We start from the raw sequence: 23488 nt of genomic DNA, 5'->3' as shown, positions 1-23488 counted from the left end.
TCCCCCTGTATCTGTGCGCTCCAATATCTCCACATAACATGGAGAAGTGAATATTTAGATGTATTGAAGCCTTGGTAGACCGTTATCTGAACAAAGGCCAAAAAATTCTGTGGTTATTACTGTCTGACTTTTAAAAAACATTTGTAGGTGATGATTCAGTATAAACTAGGGTGTCAGCTGTGAAGTCTGTAGTACAAAGCTGTGTTAGGGTAGTTCATTGCAGCTGGTATTTTAAATGGAGTTTATCAGGATATATTGACTTTCTCTTCTATTAAACTGTTTGACTCCCTTATGCCATTTTGAAAATGGAATATAATATTTAAGTTATTAAAGATTGGAGTGCTGGTCCTCATACTGGGAAAATCTAGAAGATGGGTTGCTTAAACAGCTGGGAAGGTATTAAACTTACCATGTCTTTATGCAGTCCCCTGGGGTAGCAATTATTTTCCAAGAAGTCTGAACAAATGTCTAAGATAAAGGTGGAGTTTCAAAATGGTGTTAGTAGGAAATAGGAAGTCACATGCAAGAAAGTCCTTGGACCCAGAGTGTCAAAACATTTTGTTTCTTATGACTGGATGCAAAATTTCACCTGAGGTTTTATGAATGGGGCAGTATCTAGTCTGTCTGTCTAGACTGAGTGGTTGTTTGTTAACAATAAGGATCTTTGATTTCAGAATTACTTACCATCTGATACGTGAATTTATAGTGTAATATTCTCATCGCCTACTTTTGATGAATAAGCTTTGAATGATGACTATGGTATTGTTTTTCCAAATCTGTGTCAGCCTTTGTGGGTGCTCATAATTAATTCAATGTTCCAAAAGTTTTGGTGCTACACTGTAATATTTTGGGCTTTGACTCGCTTGCCTTTTTTTTTTTTGTTTTATTTTAATTTAACAAAATGTGTTGCTTAATGAACTACTCCATAGTGAAACAATTCAGCTACTTTCTTTCATCCTGATCTGGTCAGCCACCATTTAATGCCAGCAAAAGTGTTATTATTTCGAACTAGTGCTTTTCTTATTTTGTGCAATGTAGTATAAAATGTATATTAACATGATTTCATGTCATGTATCCATATGTGGTAAAAAAAAAAAAAAAAAAAGGGAAATCTGCCTTTTTAGTTGAACTAAAAGTCAGTGAGAAGGTAGGAGCTGTACTGCTGTGTAAAAAAGGAACATAAAGACATAGAACAATTGCTCCTGGATCAGGCATTTGTCCATCTACGCTACTATTCTGTCTCTGACAGTGGCAGTAAGAGCTGCTATTTAGGGAGACCCCATGAACCTGGCCATTTTCCATCTTCTATTTTCCCAATACTCCCTCAGCATCCAAAAACTGTATTAGAGAGGGGTGCATCCCTGCTTCATCCTTTCAGTATCTATTTATGAATTTATTGCCTGTTAATTTGCCTCATCTCTTTCTGAAACTTCTGAGATCATAGCACCTGACAGGAGCCTCAGAAGCTCTTTGCCAACCCTTAAACTATTCTTACTTAAAGCACTCTCTTCTACCTGCTTTAAAGGGAATTCTTGTAGTTCTCCTTTAAAGGTAGTTCTCCTCTTAGTTCTTGTGTTTCAGAATTTGGTGACCAACAAACAGTTCTTCAACAAATTTATCTACCACCTTCATGATTCTGTAAACCTTGATCATCTCATCCCATGGCCTCCTGCTCACTAGGTCATTTTAATCTCTTCATAAGATATTTGGTCATTTTAGTTGGCCTTTGGACTTTCTCTAAATCCATGAAAGGAAAAAAAAAAAGGATGGGTGGTGGGTGGGTGGGCAGGGGAACAGAGAACAGAACAAAAGAGAAGTACATGTGTGAGTGGCTACGTGTGAAGTGTTCATGCAGTGTTCCTACAGATGTTTGTTCAGATCCTGTCCTGTTGCTTATTCCCATAGCCTATGAAAGTGGGGAAATATTTCATGTAACTGTTTCAGAAAATTATTTAAAATTGTTGGGATGCCATTTTGTAATACTTACTTGTGTCCTTTAAGACTTCATCTGGATATTTTTGTTTATCTAGTAAAAGGTTTTCACACAGTAATTTTGAGTGATTTTTGAGTTTACATGTAACCGTTGAGTCTGACTTGGAAGTGTCCCCTGCTGCCTTACTTGATTTGGCTTCTTTTCAAATTCTTATTCAAAAGTGGTTCTCATGACATCATTATTCCTACAGTCCCACATTGTTTTGAATATTATTTTCTTTTCAGATGGAATTCTTAAGTTTTCTACTTTTTAATTTTCTCCCCTACTGTGTTGTATATACTCTATTAACTAATTAAATGGATGCATTTGGCTGTAAATGGATGTGGGATGTCTATTTTTGCTCTCAAAAAACCCCCGCAACACACATACAACTTCAAAGATTTCCTTATGTAGTTACGGTGGTAAACCTGACCATCTCTGTAGTGATTCCTACAATTCCTACTAGAAAACATATGGGGCTTTTTTCCGTTTTTTACATGCAAATTCACACAAAAAAAATAATTGGAAAAATGTGGATTTTAATCATTCTTCATTGCAGTAAGAAGCTGAGGTGACACCTCAAGCTGTGTTAGGAGAAGCAAAGAATACAGGCAGAGGCATAAGTATGGAGGAATCATGAAAATTGCTGAAAAAGATGCGCAGTGACATTATCATAAACTTAATAGTTAGAGGTAAGTGGAACTGTAAGGAAAAGGTATAAAAGTTAAGGAGAGTATTTTCTGTTCTCTGTTATTCCTATTGGGACAAGGCAATGGCATCTTCTGTTGAGAGAAACGCTATTTTTTCAGAAGACAGTTGTATCAGAACTGTGTCTCTTGACAAAGACAACAGTAACTGATAGATTTTATTTACAGTACACAATTATCCCCTCTTACAGGTTAATTGAAGTTGGAAGAGGTTAGATAGAAATAATATAACGTGGAGACAACATCTGAGAGCAAGTCTGTATTTGTGGTGAATTTATTTTGGCCTAGTAAAACTGGTAGTAACATTATGAGCCACCTATATAAACTTCAGTTATGCAAGACAGTATTAAAACTGTCATTCTGTCTTGTGAAAATTGAAATTGCAGGAGAATAAGTGATGTTCAGTTGAGCATCAGTCAGTCTCATGCCAGAAGCTTTAAGAAGAAGGGGCAATGACTGCAAAGTCCCCACATGTAGTGAATGTTCAGAAGTTCAAAAGGCTGATGTCAGGCAAATTTAAAAGGGTCAGTCCCTGAGACATTTGATCTGTCAAAAAAAAAACCCCAAAAAAACCAAAAAACAACAAAAAAACAAACAAAAGTGGTAGTAGTCTCAACCAATCCGGAATTTCTAAAAATTTCAAGTCTTTGACCATTAAAGATGCTAAGTATGACTTTGTGTTGCCCAGCCTGTAGTACATACTGTGAAATTCTATGAATCCTTTGTTCTTTGATGCTTTCAGAAGGATTCAGGGTGCATCACACAGTCACATATACAAAGTGATGAGTCTATCGAACTGTTAACAACTTTCACAAGCTACAAATCTTTTCTTGTCAAACATCATTTCTTTTAAAGGTCTTACATTAATTAATGGTTCACTACCTTCTTAACATTAAATACCATTTCAAACAATCCTAATCAAACATCCTTTGCATTGTGATATTGCATAATATGAAACATGCAGTCAGCTATTTTATTTCTCCTTCATTTATACTGCACAGACTTTCCATATATCTAGATATTTGCATGCTAAATAGCAAGAAAACCAGATGATTTCTTTGCTTGAATAAAGGAAAAGCAATAACTCTGTTATCAGAGGCAGGCTGAGTGATAGCTTTTTTTTGATTCCACTCTCTTCATCTCCATGAATGACCAATTATGATTAATCTTTCCAAATACCAGTTACTTCATGAATCCTGCCAGAAAGCACAGCAGTGGAACTGAAGAGCTGTCATGGTGCTCTGCCAGTAAAGTCGCTGATGCAGGTACAATATATCTGCACATAATTCAACCCCCTTGTTGCATGTGTTGAAGGCATGCATTCCAGTACTGTCACATTCAAAAACCTTTAATTAAGGATGTTACTCCTTGTCTCTTGGATATATTTAGAGTTCCAAAGAGGTGTTTTTTTAACGTATTCGAGGGATTTAATTAGACCCTTCATAGCATATAGTAAAATCCAGCTTTTGTCTTCAGAGGTCTTTTGTTTTTATGACATAGGATGTTTATTTTACTTAGTCATTATAATAACAGGTGCTGAAGTTCGGGGATGTCCTGGTTCTCCAAATTAGCTCTTAATAGTTTTGTTTCTACATCTGCTTTTGCAAAATGTTACAGAAGATGATTCCTCGTTTTGCCTTTACAATCAGACCCTGAGCACCCTCAACTAAGTATTTGCTTCCTTTTTTTCACTGGCTGAAAGGGCAGTATTGGTGATAGCACAGCTAATTGACTAACGAAATCTTTTTCCACTTATGCTCCATAGGAAAGGTAATTTTGTAACTTTGAAAATACAGTTTTGGATAAGTGATGGCATGCATGGCAAAGACTGTAATGGTAATGTTGGACTTCTATGGATAAAGATAAAGAGTTAAATGCTGGTGTTTTGAAAGATTTCCAGCATTTCTGGAAATCAGTTCAATAATTTCACTTTGGGGCAAATATGCAAAACATACTGGTTAGTTTGCTATGATGATTTTTCATCATTTTCTCTCCGTTCACATTCCAAATAATCTATGAAGTGTTACAAGGCAACAGTAGTGATAATACCAGTCAAACTGGATTTTGCTTCCTTAACAGAGGCTGGCATTTTGCCCACTTAAAAAGAGCTATGTAAAAGCAAAAATAAATAACACCTTTCACTTCAAATGAAGCATTGCACATTATACTGCAAAGCTGTTTAGCCATGTCTACAGTTCTGACAGCTGAAACATGCCATAGAAAGTTTGCACTTGTCTCTGTGTCTGAAAAAGTATGAATGAGAAAATGATCCTAATCTTTCCTTCCATAGATCCTTTGCCGTAATAACTTTCTCTGTGTAGTGTGTGTGGGAAAAACATTCTGATATTCCTGGCAGCGTCCTGAAAGAAATGGAAACATTAGTGTTCTCCAGCATTTGCAAAAGATCTCCTGTTGTCTCAGGACCCAATATGCTGTACTCTGCTATTGCTACAGCGTGGTAGCATATACTGCTGTTCAAACCTATTCACAGTACTAGGAAGCAAACAGCAATTGAAAATGTGCTTATTATTGTGAGTTAAAAAGTCCATGTTTTGGGTACCGTTTTTTCAAATCCAAAAGGTTAAATGCATTTTAGTATGAAAAAAAGTCAGAAACTAATAGCAGAAGGGCTACTTTATTAAAGAAGAAATGTTAGGTTCTGAAAAAGAATGTTATAAGAAAGACACCTTCATGGCACTGCAGCACCATGAAAACTGAACTGGAAATAGTCAAATAATGGGTTCATAAGCAATCCACAGCCTTGTTAGATTTGGCAATACTTACAGTGAAAAAGATTGAAAGAAAATAACTGGGAAAAAATAGTTTGTATTTCTCACCAAATTCATTGATATAAAACCTAAATTATTCAATATGAACAGGCTGATCAGCACTTATCTCAAAGATGCATGGGCCTTAATCTACTGAAAATTACAGCAAGATTCACTTTTCTTTCAGTAGGATGAGAATCTGGCCTAAAAGGACCTAATGGTCCACTAGCCCATTGTTCAAAACTCAGCATTTTAGCTCTGTAAAGGCTAAACATTTGGGCCTAATTTCTACCTATCAGGCACAGTATATGCTGCTGCATGTGGAGTAAGACATTAAAATCCAAATGTTACCTTCATTTAATGACAAACAGTAAATTTACAGAAAGAATAGCTAGTGAGCATAGAAGACAACTTGTCAAACAATTTTTTTATTGGAGTAAATCTCTCATCACTGTTATTTCAAGTGATTTGGTGTTTCTGAAGGACTGAACTGTGATACTTTGCAACACAATTGCAGATGATGTTACCAGGATTTACTTAGTGAGATTTAATGGAACAGTACCTTTCTTTTAGCTTTGAGCTGCTCGTGGTATTTGTCAGATGTGTCGCCTGGTATTTCTCCTCCCCAGAGGGTAATCCCCACTATGGAATACGTGATGCCCATGATAAGCAGTGGAAAGCAGTAGACCAGCACAATCACAATGACATGATACCTGCAATGAAAAAGCTTGGTAAGTGCTTTCAGAGGAGCTGTAACAATGGAATGGGCTGCTAACAGTCAAGAGTGCTACTGTAACACAAAGCATGTTTTATGTTGACTGGCTAGTCCTTGGTGTTTTCACTGTCTTTTTGAAAGTCTTGAATTGCACTGCAAATTTATTCACATTTTAATGCAAGAAATGTATGGTGTTTCTGGTGCTGATTGTGAACTTGCAGTAGCATAGATCAAGAATGTCTCTATAGTTAATCATAATTAGTGACTGCAGAGTAAGGCATGTCTGTTCATAACTAACTGAATTGATTTAACTATAGCACAGCCAAGTATTCTAAGGGCAAGCTAGGAATTTTGTGCTCTGCTCTGGACCATAAATGAAAGAGGAAAATAAGTATTCAAATGGTATGTTTACACAAAGGACCTGGCAAGTGGCCTGTGTTACCCAACGTACTTCATACGGCAGATCTGTTGCATGTAGGCAGCACAGATCTGTTGCCTATGTGCAATTTAGTCATTGCTGCTGATGTAATGATGGGAAAAAAAAAAAAGATAACTTCTTCTGTCTCCTGTTAGTTCCTGGTTAAATGCCATCTTCAGATAAAATCTCAGTGAATGACCGGTGAAGAATCCCCAGCTGTCACTGAGAGTGACCTTTTTGCCCTAAAGAGAAGTATCTGTGCATGGCTCCTAAAAAGATAAAAGTTACATATGACCAGAGCCTCTTTCACCTGCCTGAAAGAGAACAAAAGGTCAGATTTGATTCTGGATGATTACACAGGCTTTCAGTCTTGAACGTACAGTTCATCTTAAATGCTAATGAAGACATGAAAGGGCAGATAATGTTTCTATGGCTAAGTAACCACTTATTCCTAATTCTGCCAGAGGGACAAATAGGATATATTTGATTTAATTTACTGTTATTCTACACTTTCAGAAAATGGAACCAGTTATAGATTTTACAGTTTTCTTACTTAGATTGATATCTGAGATAAGTAATTGTGATAGTATAATGGAATGAAGTGGGAAAATCCAAACTTCTCATGAAAAGATCCAGAGAAAAAAATCTCATTAGGACAAGGAGAAGCTGGAAATACTTGTTTTCCTGGTTAGGATGAAAAGGAAGCTTGATTTGAATTGCATGTTCTGTTCCAATTTCTGACCATCTCTGTCTGTAATGAAGTAGCCATCTCAAGTGAAGCAATGATGGCAAACATGCACCACAGGATAGAGAACACTCATAGAAGTGGACGAGAATAAATGTATTCCACTCATCACTTAAAATGCTCTATCTTCCCAGCTTAGAAAACTTGCTTTACATTTCTTGGTGACCAATGCTGTTAGTTATTCTGCATGTAGGGTATCTACATGGTACTTTGCAGCTTCTGCCAAGTCTATTGCAAGTGTAGACACCAACATGCACAAGTTTAAAAGAACAAAAGCTTACGTAAAGTGCTGTTTTGGACCACCTGGCCACGCTACATAGCAAAGAGTTCTCCCAGGCATCACCTTGGTTATGGAGTATAGGCACTGGGGAAGGGCTAACAGGAAAGCCAAAATCCATATGCTCCCAATGACCACCTTGGTAGCAGTTGCAGAGAGCCTAGGTTTCAAGGGGTCAATAATGGCCATGTACCTGTAAAAGAAAGAAAAACCTGTGCATAAGAAACTTTCAGAAATTAGGATGTATCTAAAATCAACTAAAGCTTAAGGTTGGGAGTAGCATAAAAGCAGGGATATTTGTCTTCCTGGTGTTCTGATGGCGTTGTGCTCTTTGGGTGGTTCAGCCCCCATGAAGGCAGTGCTATAAGAAAAAGAAAGTTCATTGAATATTATTTTGAAGCTGTGGGACACCCAGTTCACCACGTGTATACCAGCAGAACAAATATTTCTCAAAGAGTTAGTTAATCCTGTTACTGCACAACAACATAGCTGGATCCTTTGTTACTCTGCTACATAAAACAGGGTTTATCTCTAATTAAAAAATTAACAACCAAGCTGTCAGGATTATTAGTCATCTGTCCAAAAGCTAGAGGAACATGAAAAGTCTGCATGCATCTATTTCAGTAGACATAGACTGACTTCAGATCATCTGCCAGAGAGACCCAGACTGCAACTGGTTCATAAAGAGATTGAGAGAGGATCCATATGAGTGTTTCCTTGGGCAATGTAGAAACCATAAAAGCACTAAGAGAAATAGATGCATAAAGCATGAAAACATCTCATTTTCTCTCTCAGTTCCTGTCTTCTCAGGTAGAATAGCATTCTTCTTGCTGCCCTATAATTGTCTTGGAAATCCATGTATGCTGATAACTTTAAAGAATATGCAACAACTCATTAAAAAGTAATTATAATTTAAAAGCTTAGCAAAAAAGAGCAACAGGAAGGCATCAAGACAGTAAAAGTCTTGGGTTTTGTCTTTTGATGTCTGTTATAGGTGCAAAGAACAAAGGAAACAGAAATTTTGTATTATATATATACTCCATATCACATAATTAATGTGGTTTTCACATATTTCTTAGCATGACTATTGTTTTAATTTCTGGGCTAAAATCTGAATTAATGTATTTTCCACCAACTTCCCTGGTCACACTATTTTGTTTCATTTAACAACAACCAAATAATGCCTTGCAAAATCATTAATCATATTAATTAAATAAGAATACTATTCAGAATTTCTTCCATTATTAGGGGAAATGCTGATAAGCATCAGCCAGGATCACATCTAAAGAAATCTGTGTGCTTCCATAAAACCAGGGATATACTGACTATATGTGTGTCCGCATTATGTTACCAATATAGCATACTGAATAACTAACTGCATGTTCTTTAATCTGACATCCTAATGTTTTCCAAAACAACACAAGGAAATGGTTTTTAGATTAATATTTTGCCTCAGATCCAGAGAGTTTCCAAAGTATATTAAAAAAATCCTTTTATTAATGATTGAAACGTCATGCTGTTTGTGAATTAATGTAGGCGTTAACAGATCAGCAATTTAAATGAAGAAATTTCCATGGGAGTATTCAGTGTATCAGTGCTTATTCAGGAAACTGAAGATCTTCCCTTCTGCAGTCATTGGTAGCACTGACATTCTGCACTATGTTTCCCAAATCATTGCTTTTCTGAAATCAGAATTAGAATAGCAATGATTTAGAAGCTCCTCAGGAATAACACGAGCAAGTCAAAAGGAAACTAACAAAACTGATTTTTTTTTCTGTGTTTCCTTGTATTTTTTTTTTAAATTATATGAAAATGGCTGAAGCAGATAGGAAACTGGGATGAATATGAAAAACGACTTCAATGTTTTATTAATGAGAGTTTTTGAAATTTCCAGGAGAATGTCTGGATCGGTTTCAACAGTTTGTAATCAATTACAGGGATTAGTACTAATTCTGGAAGAAGCAAACTAATTGCCAAAGAATAATTCTGGCCCGTATACTTTCACTAGCTTTCACAGTACACATGTCCAGTGATCTGATCATCTTTAACAAGATTATTGGAGTATATCAGTGGTTTCCCAAAGGTCCTCTTTGTCTACATTGTACATCTCCAGTGAAGACTTAGTAACTGTCTTTGTTCCTGTCTGTTTCAGGTTTTAAACACAGAAAGTAATACCACACCTATTCCAGCCTACATTTGTAGAGGCAATACTTTCAGAACTTTCCGGTATTACTTCCCTCCTTGTGTCATTTGTAAGTTCTAAAGGAACTGCAATAAGTAAAAGATGTACTATGGCTCTTCATCTAATCTTTCTCTACATTTCTTCTTCATATAGGGATGGATTGGGATAGATTAAGAGACTATTTTCTGCGTGGAAATTTATGTAGACAGTAATAGGCATTGTATGGCAGGACTGTGGGAAAAAAAATCACTTTGTCTTATCAGCATTTGTAGGTTTTGTGCTGTTGTTGAGACTTTAGGTGTTGCTGCGGGGCTTGGAAGTTATAAGATCAGTTTACTTCACGCTCACAGAGAATGAATTATTTTGTAGGAAAGCTTGCATAAATTAATAGATCCTATGCCAAAATGACACTAATATGTGACTATTGCTATTTTTCGTGTCTATGTTTGTCCTTCCAACATTCAGAGATAAAAAAATTTAAAGCCATTCATGATGTTTACTTTTTGTGTTCTCATCTTCTGCCTTGGCTTTAGATCATGAGAACCCTTCCTATACTGCTAGGTGACTGTCTGCACCTGTGCTTCCAACCCTAGGCAGGATTTGAATTGAACTCCATTGAAATCAATGGAAAATCTGCCATTGGTTTGAATCAATCTGGGTTTTGGATGAGTAAGTTCTGTTCTGCTGCAATTAGAAGAGTAGCACTCATTTAAAATGAAGGAAGGTGTGACATGTCCTAATTGTTACAGTATATACCTATGTTCTAAGCAGATTTGGCCCAACATTTTTAGGTACAGCTACAGGACAGTAACAATAATATTCATAAGATAATGCCCCTGATAAGAATTTGTACAGGTAATCTTCTGCATCCATATTTACCTGCTATAGCAAACAAATTTCATTCAAGATATTCCTACTTTTTGGAAATTTCCTACTTGAGAGATGAGTAATTATAGCATAGATATTTGTTTTAGCAAAATAACTCCATTTATAGTTAGCCATCAAATATGTGATAAATCCAACATTTGCCATCGTTGTGGTACTCAGCCTCTAGTGGACATAACTGTGCTAATACCTTAAAATATCTAAATGCTGTTAGAAACAGAGAATGATCTAAAACAACTTCAGTTCTGAGCATCAATTTCTAGATTTAGAATTTCAAGCCTATTCATTTTGCATTGTTTTTACTGCGCTTACATATTTTTTCCCACAGGGTATTTATTTCTCCCCTTCTTTACCTGCTTTTTGGTTTTTTCTTCAGATAAACTGGTGCTTTCAGTAGCATATACGAACTATGAAATAGCTTTATTCGAGTGCTGGGTGTCTTGTCGTGAGAAAGCAGCAGATCCATGAAAATACACATCAGTTGGATTGTTGCCCTCTACCCCCTAGTACCCTTCTCCAAAGAGTAAGTACAACTTGGCAATGAAGATAAGTTTGTAGACATGAGTCCTGTCTTTCAAATTGAGCAAACTTGAGTGTGGTCTGCCAGATACTGTCCAAAATGCTTGATGATCTTCACCTGTAGTATGTTATCACCTATCAACAAGTCATCATTTTCACATGCTTGTTGGACTCTTAAGGCATCTCATAGTTTGAAATCATTCCTTTCAATTGCTAGTTTTCTTCAGATTGTACTTTGACATCATCTTATGTGCTTGTCAGCTTTCTATTACATTCGCATTATTCTTATTGCCAGTTATATTATTCTTATTCCCAATAGATTAAAGCAGTAATTCTCTTTGGCTAAGATATAATTCTGTTGCTTTACCTCCCTGTCTGGTGACTGGCCTTTAAAGATATGGATTGTTTGTGTGAAATGACTCATACAGCTGTACTGAAGGAAATTTTAACTATTGGCTGGCTGAGTGAGGTAAATCAAAGGACAAAGGATCAGATAAAAAGCAGGCTACTTGTCTTTCTTGTTGAAATTAGAATGATAAGCCAACAGCCTAGCTTTTGCACAAGATAGATAACAAAAACATAACAGGCAGTCATTCTAACAAACAAGAAGAGGAGGAGGTGGAGTAGCCTTTACCATTCCCACAATAATGCCTTTGTGCAGGAAGGACTTAGCTGACCAGGGAGTACTGACAGCTCTCTACTACTGAGCCTTTGATAACAAATCTCATTTATTCTAATTTGCCAGTACACTAACAATTACAATGAAGTATCTAACTTGTTCCCTAAGTGGCTTTTCTTAGAAACAAAATTGCTTAATTAACATAGTGAGATACTGCTTTATAGCTGCAATTGTTACACTCATTCAAATTTGTCATAGAACTTTGGTAGCGTTTTCTTACAGCAGCCATTATTAGCATAATTAAGGATAGTGGAAAACATGGAGTGACTTGGTTGCAGGCTAAAAAACCCACCTCTGTAGCTGAGCTGTCTCTTGATATTAAACTCTGTAGGCAAAAGCTGAGAAAAGAATTGAGTCCTTCCTGGACTGTTTGTTAGCTGTCATTTGCAGAGGAGGTGTAGCCATTCCTGCCTATAATTTTGTTTGCTGAAAATGTTGCCTTGACATTACTGGTACCTAAGGGTGGTGAGTTGTTTGTCTATCTCTCTAGCCTCAGCCTGAAGGAGCAGTAGCTAATTTTCCAGTTGCCCCTTGCCTTTGATCTCTGTTCATTTTGGCTAGCATGTTCCCATCAGGAATGAAAGCTCCTGCTAGCACAGACTAGAGGTTCCATGCTTAGATGTTGCTCAGAAAATCAGTGAGGTGAGGAGGCTGTGGTGTAGTGTGTATGTATGATGCAGGATATTGCGCCTGTATATTCCAGTTACCCATGGCTGACAACTGTGTCATCTTTCATGGTGTAGCTCTGTCATTAGGGCTCATTTCCTTACCCTGTTTGATATCCTTACATGTATTTTGTATGGTAAAGTGCCAGTTACAAGGAGAAGCAGCAAACATGCTGTCTGAATTGTGCAGTGAATGGTGCCGCACATGATGTAGAAAAGAGAGGATTGTGTGAGTAGGCCAGGAATGAAAGGGAGAATGATGAGATACAGGATCTGGAGCAAAAGCAAAAGAGCTTAGGCTGGGGAACAGTTTACTGAATGCAAAAATTGGAATAGAAGTGAAACAAGAATAGTAAGAAGCTAATAGGAGGAGAAGCAAAGAAAGGAGAATTGCAGAGTAACAGCAGATAGAAATCAGTTTGAGGGAGGAGAGGGTAAGAATGGAAACTGGGGTAATGTAAAGGCAAAAGACATGAGAAAAATCAACCCTAGTGGACCAGAGATTCCAAGGTAAGTAGAACTTGTAAAAGAGCACAGTTTTGACAGTAGGGCTCCGTGGTGGCAAGCACTTTTGCCTCTGCAAAAAAGCTCTTTGAGGGAGAACTCCCAAAGAGCTGTTCTCTCTGTGGTCAGCCAACCATAAACTGTGTACAAGAGGAACAGCTGGACTTCTCTGATACCCCAGTGTCATGTGATGTAATGACTGTTCTGCTTCTTCACTTTTCTTTCAGGTGGCCTGAACTTATACAGTCCTTTGAAGTCAGTGAAAGTGGCTGGTGCTGAGGTCCTCATAGGTCCACCATGTTCTGTAATAGTTATACACAGACCTTTGAACTCCCACACCTCTGTCTCTAAGCACACTAAAAGATGGTAGGCATTTGAGCTGAAGGAGGGTTTATAATGGCTACAAGCAACTGAAGACTTGTTACACCTCTGAAAAGCGTTCTGTAGCTACACAAACGTTGTCCAGTGTGGTGCTGTGCCAGCGCGCTTTGCAGTCCCTGGACATGTACTGCTCAGTCAGCTACCAGCCTGGCCGAACAAAGGGCTCTGAACTCTCACTGAGGTCACTTGATTTCAGGATCAGACTTCTAACATTTTCTTGGTCCAGTGGGAGCTGCTGATAATGCCACAGATAGCTTGTTCCACACAATAAGGCAGAGATGCTGACTCTGAAGTCCATATCAACTGAAAAGAATTAATTCATCATGCTCTTTTATCACAACAAGCAGAAACCATTATCACCCCATCCAATATAAACACTAACACTTGGAGGATGATTATTAGATGGAATATGCACGTTTAGAAATTTAGGGTTGTAAATATGTGCAAGTAGAGACCCAAGCCAACAGTTGCAAGGACGTGGATTATTCAACATCTGCACAATATTCTATGTATTACTTTAAAGCATTTTTAGGTAGCGCTTTAGTTTCATCACTGGAATCATTAGCACATGATTTTGTTTGCTGTGATCATGTTATATCCCACTGTCATAGCTTTTCTTCCAGCTTTGGCTTGTCTTAGTCTTTGTCTTTAGCTAATTACTACTGAGGTCAGCAAGAATCTTTCCATTGAACTTAATGAGAAATCAGTCAGGATGCAAGATATAGTGACTGGTGCATCATGGTGTGCTTGCTGCAGTGCTCTTTTCCTTCAAGACTCTTTTCTTATCTGCTGGGTCAGAATAGATCTAGTTTCCTTCAGAACTGCTCAGATGGGCTGGAGCATACAACTTACTGTTTGGTACTTGTTTCTTGGGATCATCAAATCAAGAAAGTGTGTTTTCACTGAAACAATAATAGATGCAGTCTTCATTTGAATAACATAGATAAATTCTTTAAGCCAGTGGTTGTAATGACAGCATAGTCATGTAGCTCTGTTACAGTTTGCAAATAACATGAGACAAACAGCTGTAAGTACTATAAAAGCTTCTGAAGTTTGCGTATTATGGTTCTGACCGTAGAAAAGATTAAAAAAAAAATCCTAATTTATATTTTTGTAAAACAGCATACACTGACTAATACAGGCAGGAAAATCTTCCCTCTTTAACACATTATTTAGAAAATTGTAGCAAAAATATGTAAGATGTTTTTAAAACATAATTAGATTCAAAATTGGATCCTACAAATGCCCATCTGGAAACACAGTTGGAACCCTTTAATCATCCAAAGTGATTTGTTTTACCCATTTACAGTGTGTTTATAAACTCATATGGAGGGAAAAATAGTCAATTCATCCACAGATTGTAACAGGAAATCGGGGCTTGACAAAGGAAGAGACTGAGATAAAATCATAATGCTTGCATGTAAGTGCCTCGTCAACAGCAGATAGCAAAGTGCACATCCTTCGTGAATGCAGAGACGCTGTTATTCCCTTTTCAAAACAGAAGCTGGTTTTAAAACTTTGTATTTGGAATCAACTGATAATTAAGAAACTTAGGTAGGGAAATTGCTATGATTCCCTGCCTTTATTTAAAACATTGTATTGGGAAATACTGCAGAGTGTCTCTGTAAGGTAGATACAGTAGACTAAAGTGGATGAAGTGAACTGTAAGATAGATTTTGGAGGCATTTTTTTGTATGATGCAAACCCAATCTTCAACTTTTGCATTCTTTAATTTTTATCTTCTACCTATTAGTGCAAGGCTCCATCTTTTCTTGTGGGAGTGGTCTCTATTCATTCATTTAGACTGACTCTCTCTGCAGGAAGAATGGCTATGGGCATTTTTGTAGGTCTGTCTCTGACTGTTGAATAAGACTGGGTTTTGTGGCTGGAAGGATCTACAGTGAACAATGATACTACAGTTAAACAGTGATCACCTTAAAGGTAACAGCATAAAGAGAGAGTGTAGGACAGAATGATAGCTAAACAAACACATTGTACATTTTAGAGATCAGTGGGCAATATCCCAGAGGGATAACTTGGCCTTGATTTACCCAAAGGCACGTGTGCTGCTCTTGGTGAATGGCTGTTGTGCTTTGAGCAGGGGGTAACACTGCAGGTTTTCTGAAATCAGGATGAGCGTCCCACATGTTGCTTTTTGGGTACCTCTTAAAAGAAACCTTGAAAGAGGAATATTTAAATTCTTCATTACAGCAGAGTTCTCATAAAAAGTCCAATGCTTTCTGCTTGATGAACATTTTGGTAACTGACAATGGGCTAGACTTTTCTAAATATGTAATTGATTTTATACAATGTATTCCATACCTATGCATATTGATAGAAAAGGGATAACACTTTTCTTTGGTCTGTCTCATAAAATGATGGACTGCCTTCCCCTTATAGAAGGGCTTCTCTTTCTCCTATTTGAATACAATCTACCTGGGCTATCAAGGACCAGTATCAATGCAAACAGCTCCATCTGCACAGACTACAACCCACTCTGCCTACATTTCTGACACTGTCATCTGAATGGCTTCCTTCTTGTTTCTGCAGTTATTTTGAAAGAAATAATAATTTAGGTAAACATAAATATGTGAATGATACAAATTTTTCTCCTGGTTGGTAAATTGGTCAGAAATACATACATATAGGCAGTAATATTCAAGAAAAAGCTCAAACCAAACCAAAAAAACCCAACCCTTGGGTAACTTTGAAAAGTGCTGTAGGCTACATTACCTAGTAAACCACAGATAGATCTTTTCAGAGTTTTCATTAAGCTATAAGTAAGGGCACTAAGAAAATGTGTTTAAGACTACGATTCTGTCTAAAATGAATTTCTTATTTTAACATATGGTTTGAACTTGTCAGTTGTTGTTTTCTGCCTGGAACAAGACTTGAGGCTAGTCACAGTTGTACATGTTGCTTATACTCCTCAAGATATTGGCGTATCAACCCCATTTTTTCTTTTGAAAGCAGCTTGGTAAGTAGAATATTTACCAGCATAAAACAAAGAGGAAAAAAATAGCTGTTAGGCCTATATTTATTCCCAAACTGTCTCAGTATGTTATAAATAACTGATACAAATTTTGATCAAACCCCAAAGAGATGCTTTGTGCCTGGTCATTATGAGTTTGCACCTAGCAAGAAATGGATTACTTTCCCTTAGTCTCTGACAGTCTGAATCTTGTAGCCATTGCATCAGAATGTTCTGCAGAAGCTATTTCACCTCTTTTCTCAGAAAGAGAATTGTCAAACCTAGAAAATCATTTTAGGCTCTCAAGTCATAAAAAGTCCTTTATGTTTCACCTTTTGAGTTTTTAACCCGTAATGCTTTCCCGTTCAACTTTTTCTTTTCAGTTCTGAGGACCAGTATTTTTCAGAGGGCAGCCTAGCTAGCTGAATCTAGAAATACGATGTGCTTTATCTTAAAGTACAAATTGGGAAACACAATATTTTTAGTTTGAATTCTATAGTTTGACTGGCAAAGTAATAATAGTAATCATAGTGATAATTTTAAAAGCATATCTTGCTTTTTTTCCCTTCATGATATGCAGTGATCAAAGCTGATTCACGAAGTCATGATTGTGAAGTCATCCATTGGTTTGGAAAAAAAAGCTGTATTGAACTTCAATTTGGGGGTAGGGTGGGTAGTATTGTGTGTAGTTACATGACGCCAGAGGCAGGTAAAGCTAACTAATAATAAAATGGCATCTTGTGGGGAAAACAGCACACTGAGTTTACAGCAAGTCCATCCGTTTCTTCAGATGAAAATATTCTCAGATACGAGAGGGAGATCTCTCTGGGGAAAAGAACATGTAAACCATGAGAAACCTGAAAAGAAATCCACCTAGCTTTTTAATTTTCTTGTTCCCATGCTCATCTCTCCCTGGTCTTCATTGCAAATTCTCTCTTCTTTTACATGGGAACCTTTCCTTTGAGACAATAGTTTGAGAGGGGAGTGTGAGAGAGGGGCCAAAGGCTGTAGTTGTGTTTGGGCTGAGCTCTGTGCAGGGGATGGCAGCTGGCTGTGCAATGCATGTCTCCTGCCTGCCATTGCTTCAGCCTCCTCTGTTCACTGGTAAGCCAAGCACAATACACTTGGTACCAAGCGCACGTACAAGAATGCAAGTACCAGTGTACATCTCGGTGTGCATCTTTTGCTGATGCCACTACCATATGACCACAATATAGGTCATGCCTTGTGTATTCCACATCCTATCGTTAGACATATTTGAGGTCATTTCTTCATATGCACATTTCCCTATACTTCAGTGTTTCTGACCACACAGGTAACAGATATTTAACTCCCAATACAGATAATGTTATTCTACATCAAAGATGGTTGTGTATGGTTTGGCAGGAGTTCCGGTTTAAAATGTTTATGGCACATGAAGGCCTTGAGCAATTTGTCCCAGGACTAGAAACTAATGCAGAGACAGATAACAAAATGTATTCTACTGGAAAGATTATATGTTCTTCAATGTGCCAGCTGCCCACTTCAGAATTTCAGTAACAGTTTCATTTATAGGGCTTCTGGTACTACTTTATGATGGTAACTGCTCTTGCAGCATACCCTTGAAGAGAATGAAGAGCCTAAGTGATATTTAGAGGATCTCTGTGTGTAGACATGATGAATTTAGCTTTCATTTGATAAATTGATTCATGTGTTTATGCCTTGTAACTGCCTGTTACAAATTTGATCATATTACTTATGCTGGAGACTAATGAGTATATAGAGGGATTTATAACAGCCATCAGTAACTGAACAATGTAACAGAAAAACAGAAAACCCCAGTTTGTGTGTGTTTCTGTAGACATCAGAAATTAAGAAATAAAGTGGGAAACTAGAATAACATGTTTGGAATAAGGATATCGGTGTAATAGGTATACTAGAAACCAGGTAGAAGGAATGTAACACTGTAATAGTAAGGTTCATAAAAAAGAGAGGAGATTGTGCAAGAGGAGGAATAAAACTCAATGTTAGATATAGTTTAAAATCAAGTCAGGTAAAACAAATGTATTCATGAACAATATAGAATTTTAAGGTTTGAAACTTTGAAACTCTGCGTGACTCTGAAAAAATAAACTTCAAGATTATGCACTCAGCTAATTCGTAGTAATCATAGTGACATACGAAAAGAAATCAGAAAGGCTGTGATAGCAGGTAATGCAATAATAATAGAAGATATCGGTAGCTTCTTAGCCATAAAATATGTTCTTGGTCAACATTAACGACTGCTCTATAGAGCATCTACGAGGAGAAGCCCAAAGTATACAAGGAGCTCTTGAGTTGGTCCTGAACAGTGCCTATGGTCAGGCTTAAATGTCATTATTCTTCAAACAGTATCTAGAGTGTGGCTGGTTTTAACATCTCTGCAGAAAAAATAAAAGCAAAAAAAAGCTGCTATGGTAGAGTTTCATTTAAAATTTTAAAAACTTGAGGAAGCTTACTGGAAAGAAATGAGAAGGGCAACCAAAATGAAACAGATACTGCTAATAACAAGATCCAATCATATTCTGAAACATGGAGATTCTATATTTATCTATTATTAGTGAAGGTTAATTTGATTTTGAGTCTGTTGTTCCCAAAGTGAGTGTAGTGGTGTCAGGAAAGAGAAACCTGGGCCTGCAGCTCTTGGATGCTGCTGCTGCAAATCGTTTGATTATTTGAATTTTCAATCAAATTTTTAAAAACATCCATCCTGATGTCAATATGTTATCCATGTCAACAATGTGATGATGTCTATGGTACCAGAGGTAAGAGTGCTAATATACCTGTCTGTTAGCTCTGATTTTAATAGCGTTCTTCCTTCTAAAAATAAAGTCACAGGCACAGTTCTATGGAATAAATACAAACAGGAAGTTTCATAACAGCTCTGTTGGACTAGACAAATATAGACTAAAGTTCTCTATCTACTTGTAGGTCAAAAAGTGGGTATTTCATTCTATCAGAAGGACCAAAAAAAGAGGGGAAAAGTGGCATTATTATTATTGAAATCTTAAGGAGATTTTGGGACATGATCAAGTTTTCAGTTTTAAAAATGGTGATTTAATTTGATAATCTCCAGATTGGGAGTTAAATATTGGGCTTTCATTATTGACAGCTCACTGAGACAGCAATTATGACAGCTCCAGAGTTTACATCAACACGTGTGGGGAAAGTTTTGTGGTTAAAAAAAAGTACATGAAAGTGGAATTCTCTTTAACATTGGACTTTATTTTGTCATTCTTCTATTGCAATATCTTTGACTCTGTAGGCATCTGAACTGAAAAATGGACTGGGATTTTTGCAGAGTATAGGGCTAAGTTAGATGGGTAACATTTGGCAGAATGTGATCTTTAGAAAGGATTAGGTAAAATCCATCATTTTTCTCTTTCCTAATAATTTATTAAAAAAAAGTTATGTAGGTCTTTTTGATGCTATTATATTGATGTATGTTGAGCAGCAGTAAACCTTGTAGGCTGTTTTGCAGTAATGCAGAACACTGGTTTATCATAAATGCAATTTTATTTACATTGGTATTAAATATTGGCATATATAGGTAGTTCTTTTAAATCACTTTTGCATATAAATAAATTTAATATGTATGTAATAGCTCTTCAAAGACCAAAAGCTTGCTTGCATACCAGGAAGAGAAGAAATAGTAAGATGTGAATAGTCTCAGCAATCACTCACTGTCACTGTTAGAATACCTTGTTTAATTCCAGAGCAGTTGCTTTCACGAAAAGTTAAACTTGTTGCAACGAGGAAATCATTATGAAATTGCTGAGAGAACAATAACTGAGAAAGTCATCCTGTAGATGTACTAATAACAGGAAAAAATGGAAAAAATACATTAAGTGCTTTACTGAAGGTATTTTATTTTGTGCTATATTGCTACATCTCCAGACTTCCACTTTAACCATCAGGTATCTGCAGAGAATTTCTAGGTCTACAAGCAGAACTGGTTGTATGAGGCAATCTTGGGACTGGAAATTAATTGCCAGTGTACATGAATGACCTCTTTTGCATGCTGAAGAACTAGTAGGAAGGGACAGCGGGCAGGGCCAGATGGCCTAAATTCTGCCCAAGTGTCTGTCTTCAGTATGTCCAAGAATTGTACCACCACCAGTAATCACAGGTGAGTTAAGACACATGACCCTTTAGGATCATGCACTGGCCAGTGGTACAGGCATATTGGCTCAAGAACTAACCTCAATTCAGTTTATCTTAGGCTATTAAAAAAGTTTATCCCCATAAGGTAACTAAAGGAACTATTGCACTAGAAGAAATGTAACTGTGGTACTGTGCAGCATGAGCTACGGAAGAATGCATGAATAAATTGCTGTGAAGCAGTACAGTGTAAAATCTTTGCAGCTTCTGATGCTTGGGCTGGCTTGGTTAAAGCTACCTGCGGCATCTCTGCAGTAGACTGTGAACAGCCTGTTGGAAAAGAAGCAGAAGGCAAGGCAAAAAGACCACCAGAAGAGTGAATAAACCCACATAAATTTCAATCTATGATCAATGACCAGGTCATACAGCGGTCTTGTATACTTTCATACTCAGCTTCAGATGCAGCACACTTATCCCGCTGCAGGGACTGCCTACTCCACAGAAATGTCAGTCCAGTAATTTCACAGTGGATACAACTTAGACAATGTGGCCTACAGAATCAGATGTGGAAAGAAACATGTACTGCCCCTGACCTCTGCTCAGTGGTGTCTAGAATCCCAGTGAGTCATTCACCCTTTGTGAGCATTTGGATGTTCTAAAACAATCAATGGAGCATACAACAATGTACTTTTTAGTGAATTGCAATTCATGACCTTTCTGTATTTTGGGACGTTAACAATTTCTACTGGAAAATATCTGATATGATCCCATCATTTCAGTTCCCTAAGTAGCTTTATCCCAGTTCAAGCTTTTTTTTTTTTTTAATTTTTAAACATGAATTAAGGATGTAAGGGTGAGATTACTGGGTCAAAACTAAAGCAGAGTGTCATATATGAAGCATTGACTGAACTTTCACAGAAGGTAAATGGGAATCAACATTTTGAAAAATGTCCGCCCAGCAGATGTGTGCCCTGCAATAGGGCAGCCTGTACATCCAGGGACATTTCTTGGCATTCACTTTGACCCTCAGTTTTCCTCCTGACTCTGCAGAATTGTTCTGCACATGTAGCCAGGAAATGCTTAAAGCTACTGAATGCATTAGGTGTGATTTAGTCTAAAAGGAAAAGCAATACATGATGCTCCTTGGTACTACAGATTGCTCACCTAAACACAGCTGCGGCATTGTTCACTGTGCTCTACCCAAAGGAATATTTCGATTGCTCTTTGAGGGCAGGTAAGCTTGGGAGATGCGGTGGGGTGGACATCGTGACTTCTCCAGAGGATTTTCAAACAAGAAATAGACCAGAGTGAATAACAGTAGTAAATTACTCACTTCTGAGCACCAGCATCTCACATTGCTAAACCAAGGAAAACTTTTCCAATATTTTTGTGTCTATGCACTTCAGACACTGTGGAGCAGAGCTATTCTTTACTTACTCTGGAAATGCACCCTTGGAATTCCCAAAGAGCTATTCACCTTCATTTCCTTTTCCTAGCATAAATTTAGGAACTTTCAGGGTAGTAAGTGCAATGTCTCTGTTGATATTTTTGTCAGAAAAAAAACCCAAAAAAACTTACTCTGAGCATCCTAGTAGCTGCTCAGCTAATGACATGATCAGCTGCAGCAGTAACAGTTAAATCCTCAGCATCATAATAGGTAAAGCAAAAGCTGCACAAATAAGCAAAGTAAAACAAGGAATTGATTCACCACTTCCCATCGCCAGGCAGGTGTGCAGCCACCTCCAGGAAAGCAGGGCTCCATCACGCATAATGGTTACTTGTTACTAAAAACCTTTCCACTTTCTGAGATCCTCAAGCTAGATGAGAATATTAAGCTAAACCCAAACTGACAATGGAAGAAATCTTTGGCTGATTAAAGATAGCATCACTGGCTTTGCACTACCTCCTCCATTGTTAATGGGAAGTAACAGCTAGGAGCAAGATACATCACTGGCAGGAGGAAAGTGTACTGATTTCCTCCTGTCTTCACCCATCCCTCAAGCAGAGACATAGAAGAGTGGCTAAGAATCTAATTTTCTCTTTCATTTTTAGCTTTACAGAACAGAAATGCATCTGGCTAAGAATGCCACCTAAAATTTGCAATTACTAGAGCAAACAGAAAAGCATTATTATGAACTTGTCCACAGCACAAACAAAAGGTACAACATGTTTCCCAGTCTTTGCACCTGGAAATGAGAAATAAGTGTCAGAAGATGGATTGAGCCTTATAAAATCTTAACTACTGTCACCAGAAAGTGCTGCAGTTCTGCCAAGTCAATTCAGGCAAGATGCATATCATGGTTTGAGTACGTAGGAAGGAGTTTTGTGAGTAATGTCAACACATTGCTAATAGAAATAAAAGATCTGAAATACAAAGCGATATGTTTTTCTGTATGAAAATTCAGGGATTTATTGGATTTCTAAAGCTTGAGGTAAGTTATCTCTCCAGTACAGCAAATGTGAAAGTGATCATAAAGAAAGGAACATTTCCTAGGGGAGACTTTACAGCACCTTCTGAGAAAGATGGTCCATCAAAGCATCTCCGTTGGAAATCTGACAACTACTTCTCCCCTTTATGGAGACTACAGCTGTCCTGTAGTAGTGGTAGTAGTAGCCGAGTAATCCTTCCATTCTTTTCAAGAGCACAAATGTAAAGTTTTTCCCTGCCCTGTTTTCTTTCACAGTCACAAAGGCTTGCTTTGCTGCAAGTAATCAGAAAAAAATCAACCATGTTCTTACCAGACCTCTGGATATGCACAGATGGCAATGTAAGTAGTCTCATTAGTTAAAATGAGGAGGAATCAAGCAGCTCAGAGCTGTTTGTGATAAGAGCTATTAAAAACAGTCTGAAGTGATTTCCAAGGAGGAGGCAAATGCCTCTGCCAGCTGCAGAAATACAAAGAGGAGGGAAATTTGAAATCCTCTCCCTTCACACACAATCTCTAAAACTCCTTATCAGTATGAATTAGATGACATTGCCT

The 23488-nt window shown here is 37.4% G+C and overlaps 1 protein-coding gene across 1 annotated transcript in view; it reads right to left on the bottom strand.

The window, feature by feature from the left end:
- Nucleotides 1–23488, bottom strand: part of TACR3 (tachykinin receptor 3) — a 65206-nt gene that overhangs the window by 21828 nt on the left and 19890 nt on the right. The window contains exons 2-3 of the mRNA XM_080379712.1: nt 7607–7795; nt 6010–6160 (exon numbers count right to left, since the gene is read on the bottom strand). Coding sequence (XP_080235838.1) covers nt 6010–6160; nt 7607–7795 — 340 coding nt within the window. The remainder of the gene's footprint in view (nt 1–6009; nt 6161–7606; nt 7796–23488) is intronic.

The sequence above is a fragment of the Falco punctatus genome (assembly GCF_963210335.1).
Source record: "Falco punctatus genome assembly, chromosome: 1".
Classification (NCBI taxonomy): domain Eukaryota; kingdom Metazoa; phylum Chordata; class Aves; order Falconiformes; family Falconidae; genus Falco; species Falco punctatus.
This window is presented reverse-complemented; position numbering and strand designations above follow the sequence as displayed.